The following is a 9,390-nucleotide window of genomic DNA, read 5'->3' as shown; positions in this document are numbered from 1 at the left end:
AACTATTACTCAGCATTAATAGAAGACAATAAGAACAACCCCAGGTTTCTTTTCAGCACTGTAGCCAAGCTGACTGAGAGTCAGAGCTCTATTGAGCCTTGTATTCCTTCAGCCCTTAGCAGTAATGATTTTATGAGCTTTTTTAATGACAAAATTCTAACTATTAGAGGCAAAATTCATGACCTCCTGTNGAGTCAGAGCTCTATTGAGCCTTGTATTCCTTCAGCCCTTAGCAGTAATGATTTTATGAGCTTTTTTAATGACAAAATTCTAACTATTAGAGGCAAAATTCATGACCTCCTGTCCTCAGATAGTACCTATCTAACCTCAAACACAGCTGTAGAACCTAATATATATTTAGATTGCTTCTCCCCAATTTCTCTTCAAGAGAAAACCCCGTTAAAGGGGTTTGTTGGGGGAGTTTTTCCTATCCGCTGTGAGGGTCCAAAGGACAGAGGGATGTCGTATGCTGTAAAGCCCTATGAGGCAAATTGTGATTTGTGATATTGGGCTTTATAAATAAAATTGATTGATTAATTGATTGGCTTGATGTATGATTTATGTCTGGGTCTGGCTACATAGCCTATTGCATAAATACATGGTGATGATAGATATAATATCAAACTAGCGATAGCCCAAACCTGAATACTCTGCTATACCAAATTGTGATAAAACAAGCGCAAATTTGCAATAGCTGCGACCAAATGTGCTACTATCACGCCATTAATGGATGAATCATGGTCGTTCTTTCTGGCATAGTTACTTGTGGTCTCCAATTGAAGCATGTAAATTTTGAGCATTTTTGGTCAAGGACTTTTTGAGTTATTCACGAAAAGATTTGAATCGGTTAGTATAGCGCCACCTATGGAGGAATCGTGGGCATTCTTTCTGGTATAGTTACTCATGGTCTCTAGTTGCAGTATGCAAATTTCGAGCATTTTTGGTCAAGGACTTTTTGAGCTATTCATGAAAAGCTTTGTGGACCGACCGACCAACTGACCAACCAACCGACCGACCGTGACCTATAGTGCTGCGGGTCACTGCTGAAAAGAAAAAGAAAAGAAGTATTTTCTGTATTTGAAAATACAAAACACATGTATTTTATTTTGATACATTTTCTGGCACCAGTATTTTGTATTTCATTTTGATACATTTATTTGAGGGGTATGTTGTATTTTGTATCAAAATACATTTTGATGTATTTTTGCCCATCTCTGGGTGCAGGGAGGGACTGCCACTCGGTGAACGAATCACTCGGTGAATTACGTAACCCCAATCCCTGAGTGATTCAAATAATTTCTTCTAAGCGATACACTTTTATAGGGACCGTTTTCTCCAAGCTAACGGCTAATGTAGCCAGGAGTCAAGCCACATGAATACAATCACACACCTCCCCATTGTTTTAATAGACTTAGTTTCCAGATAAACAAACTTAAAACATTAGACTGGCCAGTAATGAGACTCACCAGTGCAGGGCAGACGCAGAGGCAGCTCAGCCGTGTATCAGTTCAGTGAGTCGGAACGATTCAGTGAACAAATCTTTTTAATGAACTGATTCTAGTGATTCAGTAACATCTAAAGAACTGCTTTGCCCATCACTATCAGGAGGAGCTTCTGTCCTCAGGACACAAGGATACTGAATGATGATCCTAACTAAGACTACCCAGTCTTCACTATCACCCCTAGCACACACTGGACGTGTCATGCTGCAGCTCTTCAACAGATGACCACGCAAAGTTCTTACCGAAAGAAAGATCTGTACTTCCTCCACCTCTGCATTAGCTGAAAATCATGTGTGGAGAGCCATTAAATAAAGTCGATGTCCCACCTGAAGAGTTGATCTCCAGAGCTATGACTCGCCAGGCAACATCTTTTCGGCCATTGTCTTTATAGTGACGGGCTTGTGGGTTGTTTAGTTTTAGCAACAGTTTTAGCAACAACATTGTAGCAACAGCTACAGAGTTCTTTTTATACATCCACAGTGAGGGGAGGAGTGGAGCTGTCATAGGATCAGAGAAAAAGAGCTGCTACAGGAGCAGTATGTACAAGCAGAGAGCGAGAGGGGACAAAATGCATTTAATCCTGGTGTTGGAAAAAGGACAGTAGTGTGAAAGTGCCTTTTTTGGGGCAATGGGGGGCGTGAGCAAGTAACAAAACTTGTAGCTCAGCATGTGACGTAAACAGTGACATGGAGGGAAGCCGCGGCTGGTCAGTCCTTCAGCGATTTTCTCATAAGTCGGCCCGTTCTTCACCGTCCCCATCATTTGACGGTTAATGGCCTCTTCGTTTGCGAGGATAAGGAGGGTGCGCAATGCTTTGTCTCCCCAGTTGCTCATTTTACAGTGTCTGTCAGGTTTACGTTTCCCTCTTGCTACTAGCTGCTCACTAATTCCTGCTATCAGCTGTTTCCTGTTTATCCATCGCCAGTGGGTCGCACGTGCGGCGTCATCAGCAGCTCCTCCCACAAATCTTCAACAGCCCCTCCCATTGCGGAAGGCCGCCTCAGTCTGTTTAAACTAAAAGGGTTCCGCCAATATGACAAAATTGGGCACCTCGGATCAACTCGCCAATCCGGCTCTGTGTGTCTAACGCTCGCAGCTTGCCGGCAAAACGGCCCAACATTTGTGGAAAATCTGGCAGTGAAAAGGGGCTATAGACTGATTGATTGATTAAACAAACAACAGAATTCTACATATGAAAAAAAGTTTATTTGTTTGAAACCCACCCACAACTATGTACTTCACTTCCTTTTAATGTTACGCAGTGTATAATGGACTCAACAGAATTCATTACATAACTGACAAGTATACATATGAGATACACACATAGTTGAAGTGTGACTAATGCAAAACCATACAAATGCAATCTGTCTGGATGTGTCCTCAGCTGGAGATAAAACTCCAATCCAGCATGTGTCACAGGAAACTGTCAGATTACCCTGAACGGAAAGAAGACACAAACATAAATAAGTTATGAATAACCGGTCATATAACACTGGATTGTTTTAATGCATATTTATTATATGGTAGTAGCTTTAAGAGGCCGCAGTGTTCATTACATCCAATAGTAAGAGACGACAAATTGATGATTATGTATTCAGTAGTAGGTCTAGTTTATGTATTGTTGTGTGTAGTGCTGCAGGAGTGAAATGTTCCGATGGATACCAGTCTCACGTCTGTGTGTCCATTACAGAGCTGGAGTCAGAACGTGGTTTGCCTGGCTTAGCATATTTTATATCCTCTGCTTTGCAATGTTTTATTATGTTTTGTGTGTCGTCTTGCCTTGAGACATGTTAATGGTGAAACCAAAGACAAATTTCCACTCTGTGGACAATAAAGTTTTCGTATTCGTATTCGTATTCGTATTCGTATTCGTATTTGTATTCGTTTTCGTATTCGTATTCGTATATAGACTGGAAGCAGGGTGAAACAACTAGCCTGGTTCTGTCCAAAGGTCAAACAACACCTACCAACACCTCTAACACGTTGTTTCTGTTTGTTTCATCTGGACACAAACAGAAATGTCATAATGACATATCATTTTAGAGGGAGTTACATGAAAAAACAAGAAAAATGGCGAGGAAAGGTCAGGACATAATCAAAAATAAGAAATCAGCATCTGTGGACAAGAGTTCTGTTATTGTATGTATAATCAATATTCATATTGGCTCTGCATACAATCATATCTCTGATAAAAAAAACAATACAGGCTACAGTAGACATGTTTTTATGTTCTTGCCACATGCACAAAGCTGCCTTCCAAACTATGACCACCTAACCAGCACAATCTTTTGACCATCCTGATTTGATTTCATTCTGCCATTCTCAGCTGCAGTCTTACCTCTTCCATTATTGCATCCCAGGCCGCTGGCATTTCCTATTCGATCCATCCTGGCTCCAAAGCAGCCAGAGGCCCGTTTCCTGGCGGTCATCAGCAGGTCCTGTAGATGGCTCCTCTGACTCATGGTCCTGCTGTGACCCTCAGCTGGTAATTTAGATCTTTCTGATATCAAAGGTTCTTGGTCCTCCTCCTGGTCCAGGCTCCATCCCCGGCTGGCCTGGCTGTTCTCAGGCTGTTGGTTTGTCCCCTGGTAATCTGCCTCAGAGTCCTCCTGCCCTGCTTCAGCCACAGTCTCTTCAAAGCGCTCCAGTAGAGACTAGTGTGGAAAGGTGAAGATGGCTTTACACTCAAAACTCAAACTGGTTACATTCATGGTGTTATATTACAGTTACCACATTATGAATTAAGAACATAGGCCTTCTAGTGATTCTTAACACGCCATTTGGGTATATAACATGGAGTGAACCATGGCATACTGTTGAGTGAGGTTATGTTCCAAAGCTAAATGTTTGAAATGAGATTTCTCTACTTCTGGAACAGAAAAATCTGTATATTTTGCTTGTACTTAGGCTTTTTATAATATTGTATGTGGTGTTGACAGAGTTGCAGATTGTAACTTATAACTCAGAAAGTACATTTCCATCTACCTTTTTTATGTGCATTTTCAAATTTTGCAGAAAAAAATCCTGAGAGGAACTGGCATAAATCTGAGCAAAAGTCAAAATATTGCAAATGAGTTTTTATGCGTGGCTCAGGCGGAATTTTTGGTGTATTGTTAAATACATGCGACAAAGTAATGGAAACAGACTTAATGAATAAATCATGTGGTACATTAAGCTTCCAGGTCACTAAAGAGACATTAAATATCAGCAGACAAAACATCAGATGTGTATGGAGTGATGAGGAGGCTGTAACGTTCCTCACACTAACACAGGAAACAAACCCAAATGTTACATTTCCCTCATGTTTTCCACGTTGTTCTTATTTAGTTCAAGATTTGACTGGCATTCTTTATTGGACCTACATCTTGTTGTATCCTCTTCTTCTGTGGTGGTTTAAAGATGAGTTGGTAACTTTTATAAAGATATTTTTTTATGTCATATAACTGTCACTTGTCATCTGTGGAAAACATCATGTTCCTCCTCCCCAGACTGTCTCTAATGAAATCTGTGAGAATCCACTGCAGCTGAATAAAATACAACCAATCAGAGCCGAGGAGTCTCTGACACAGCTGTCAATCATGTCAATCACTGCTCCTGAACTGCAGTCAGACTGTCAAACTAGACAGCATTGATCAAATATGAATCAAGATTCGGTTACTGCGTTGCCTATTTCTTTCCTTTAATGTTTTCAGAAACAATTGCTCCAGCTGGTGGGTGGTGTTTGGTTTTGGCTTGACTGTGTCCAACATAGTGACTGGCTAACAAACTTTCTCATTTCACAACTAAACAGTAACTAAAATATGTTTCTGAAAATATTTGAGGTGAGCAATAGGCAACGCAATAACAGAATCTTGATTCATATTGATCAACACTGCCTGGTTTGATGGTTTGACCACAGTTCACGAGCAGCGATTAACATGACTGACAGCAGTATACGGCAGCATGGCCGTAACATCACTACTTGCTGAGTCAAATAGCTTTTTAGTAGTGAAGTTGATTACTTGACCGAGTAGCGCGGTTGTATCCACAAAAGTTATAAGCTCTGAAGTGACTTTTTGGATAAGGATAAGTAATATGACTGATGCCAGCACCACACTGGGGCATGTAGATGAGGAAAGCACTTCCATATGACATCACACACTAATCCCTCAGTTTATTCTGCTTGCTGCTTGGCTATTGGCTTTTCTTAGCATAACCCACCTGATTGGCTACATTTCTCATATCTCATGTTTTTTCAGCAAATGTGACAAAAATGTGTTTCTATAGAAGTTACCAACTACAGCTTCAATGGTACTGACTAGACAATTAGTGCCACCAGCTGTTAATCTCGATGCTCCCAACTCCTAATATTCACATACAGTAACAGTAATGGGTGGAAGGGTGGAAATGCACATTAACAGTTACAGCTTCTGTAGTTGATAGAGGTTGTTTAGTACCTTACACCCCTTTAAAAGAACAGTGAAACGTTTTAGGAAATATTCTTGTTATCCAGGGTTAGGGGATGATGTGGGTAAGGTTCACGGTTAGAAGTGAAAAAAAAATCTGGGCATGGACATGTTTAAGGCTTCAGCATGCATCATATGAAGTGCATGTCAGATGGTCTAACACAAGGGTCAACAACCTTAACTATCAACAGAGCCATTTTTGGCCAAAAATAAAAAATAAAAATCTTGGGCCACAAAACCTGAAGGCTTTGAAAGCCTAGGCCTGAAATAAGTCAGTTTCCTTTTGCTGTTGTATATTATAAAGTGTCACATATTTGTGAGTGCTGACAACATCATTTGCTATTGCATAATTTTTGTGTGGTCACTTGTTGTACTCTAAAGATGTTTGAGTTAAGCATGCCAGTTCTTTTGTTTGAGCCTTATAATTAAAGAAACAACCTATTAAGTCTAAATTTGCCTATTAAAATTAAAAACAAGTCATGAATAGTATCCCATATATGTTTTATCGCGAGGTGGCTGCTCTGCAGTGAGCTATTTATGATTATTTTGTACTCTATTTTGCAGCATTGGCAGCGAAAACATACAAATCCATGCACACACTGTCAAATGCTATATTTTCTTCTGATACTTTTTCTTTTGTGGATTTGGAATCCATAGTCAGCTAACTAGTAAAACTCAAGACTAGCCACCGCTGTTGAGGTTCAGCAAAATCTTGAGGAAAAGGCATCAGGCCATAGATGAAAAACACACATTTTAGTGGATGATATGTTGAGACATTTTTTCTATTTAGTTTATAGGCTATACATTTAAAAATTGAAATGTTAAGAAATAACCATTATCCATTTCTATATATTTTTTTGTCAAAGCCACAGGGAGCCACTGGAGAGGGGCTAAAGAGCCCTATATGGCCCTAGAGCCGTGAATGCCCACCTCTGATCTAACAGCATCCGAAAGCTCCTTTCCTTCCAGAATCCCTATGAATTGTGCTTTTGCAATTTGTGGCTTGATTTCCAGGGAAATATCACTCAAATATAGTAGTAATAGTGGTGGGTGGCAGAAATCTCAAAAGCTGGACAAATAAAACCAAAACTATATATGACTACCTCCTGTGGCTCAGGAGGTAGAGTCCACCACTAATGGAAGGATGGGAGCCCCGGCTCCTTGGGCCCGTGTGTCAAAGTATCCTTGGGCAAGATACTGAGCCCCAAACTGTTCATTGTCTGTATGTGTGAAAGTTTAACTTAGGTGCAGATGGCACCTTATATGGTAGCCTCAGCCACCATATGGGAATGTGAAATGCAGTGTTAAAGTGCTTTGAGTGGTTGGAAAACTAGCAAGGCGCTGTACCCTTTTACCATAATGAGAAACCACTAAAGTTAAATAAGAAAATGTGTTTTTTTGGATACAATGTGGAGAAAAGCAACAGTTGCTGGAAAACATTATCTCAACAACATTGTTAGCCATCTCCCTGTCTTTACCTGTGAATGTACCTCACCTTCCAGAGTGCAGTCTTAAGACAAACAAGTGTGATAACTAAAGGTGTGACATAGTTTCTTACCTTGAGCTGAGCCAGGTCACCAGTAGAAGAGGGCCTCCCCAGTATGTGGCTGCTAACCAGTGTGTGCTGACACAGCAGGGCCAGCAGGCCCCACAGGACCGCAGTCCTCATGTTATCCCTCTGCTGCTGCTACTGAGACTACAGCCTACATTGCAACATTTTATATACATGCCAACACAAAGACACACACACACACACACACACACACACACACACACACACACACACACACACACACACACACACACACACACACACACACACACTCACAAATCACCTACCACCAAGTACCACTTACAGGAACATCTGACCAGCTGTCTTATCATGCAGAGGTGTCAGAATGCACTTGAGGTGATCTACAAAATGATGAACCACTGACATTGACTGTCTGTTGCATGGTGAGTGTTTGTGTGTGTGTGTGTGTGTGTGTGTGTGTGTCTGTGTGTGTGTGTCTGTCTGTCTGTCTGTCTGTCTATCTGTCTGTCTGTCTGTCTGTCTGTCTGTGTATCATCACGCTTACCAGCCAGCAGTGGCATGACCTCTGGAGCCATAGTGGAACTCTGAGCTCAGATCAGATGTAGTGTGTATTGACAGGAATGCAGTGTTCACCATGCAAATACTTAACACTGTCTCCCCTCCTGAGCCTAAAAAAATACCATAGTAGGTTAAAACTGCTGCGCCTGGGTTACAGGGAGATCACATGGTTTAGATAAGGAGAGGAAGGAAACAATGTAATCATCAATATAAGACATTTATAGTATATAATATTCATTATGATAGTTGATAACATTTTGGTTTGGTTTTGAGTTATGTATACTAGCAGTACTCCAACAAATTACAGGGCTGTTTCCACCCAGCCCAGTAAAGATGGATTTGTAATAGACAATGCCAAATATTAACACCATTTTTTGACATTTTGGAAAATGCGCATAATCGATTTCTTGCAGAGTCTGAGATGAAAAATTGATACAGCTCTCAAACAAAAGATTGATAATGATCTCTACTCTCAGTCTATTTAAGAAAAGTAATCAATGTATTTCCCCATTAAATGTAATTACTGATTTTACAGCTTTAATAATGACAAGATGTTACGAGAACCCTGAGTAGAGATTGTTTTCCAATTTCTAGAATAAACTGCAAATATCAACTCTGAAGTCAACATGTACAGAAGTCTCTGATGTTTTCAGAATCATGGAAAGTTTGAATGTGTGTCGTTCCATGACAACTAAGTTAACTCCACCTCTTGATGAAGATCGTGGGTTAAAGTTAAAAGCGCTGGAACAAAAGAGTAAGTGAACCTTGAGTGGATATTGTTTTGTCAGCTGTCATTTTCACTGACACATGCAAACTGTCTGAATCAGTTGGAATTAGCAAATATATGTTATCATTAATTCAGAAAAACATGTAGGTCACACTGAATCGGAGTGAAGATTCCTTACCAATATGTACTTCCCTGTTATCTTTTAAAGTTAAACTTATTAGACAACACTATTGGTAGTTTCGATTCTTAACTCAAGGTCCACTTATTCAGTTTCTCCTGGAGTATTGAGACACATGTTATCAGGCCCCTCTCCTGTGGAATCATCTTCCTGTTACAGTCCGGGAGGCAGACACCGTCTCCACATTTAAGACTAGACTTAAGACTTTCCTCTTTGATAAAGCTTATAGTTAGGGCTGGCTCAGGCTTGCCTTGTACCAGCCCCTAGTTAGGCTGACTTAGGCCTAGTCTGCCGGGGGACCCCCTATAATACACCGGGCACCTTCTCTCCTTCTCTGTCTCTGTCTCTGTCTCTGTCTCTGTCTCTCGTGTCCTATTACTGCATCTTGCTAACTCGGCCATTCTGGATGTCACTAACTCTTCTTCTTCTCCGGAGCCTTTGTGCTC

At 40.7% G+C, this 9,390-nt stretch overlaps 1 protein-coding gene across 1 annotated transcript; it reads right to left on the bottom strand.

The window, feature by feature from the left end:
* Nucleotides 1–2,686: 2,686 nt before the first annotated feature.
* On the bottom strand, nucleotides 2,687–7,635 carry nppa (natriuretic peptide A). The gene is made up of 3 exons (XM_050064745.1): nucleotides 7,506–7,635; nucleotides 3,841–4,156; nucleotides 2,687–2,938 (listed from the first exon to the last, which is right to left on the bottom strand). The coding sequence occupies exons 1-3, from the start codon at nucleotides 7,614–7,616 to the stop codon at nucleotides 2,934–2,936; spliced, it is 432 nt and encodes a 143-aa protein (XP_049920702.1). The 5' UTR covers nucleotides 7,617–7,635; the 3' UTR covers nucleotides 2,687–2,933.
* Between the last annotated feature and the right edge of the window lie 1,755 nt (nucleotides 7,636–9,390).

The sequence above is a fragment of the Epinephelus moara genome, chromosome 16, assembly GCF_006386435.1.
Source record: "Epinephelus moara isolate mb chromosome 16, YSFRI_EMoa_1.0, whole genome shotgun sequence".
In the NCBI taxonomy this organism is placed as follows: Eukaryota; Metazoa; Chordata; class Actinopteri; order Perciformes; family Serranidae; genus Epinephelus; species Epinephelus moara.
Note: the sequence above shows the minus strand (reverse complement) of the source record. Positions and strands in the feature narration are given on the sequence as shown.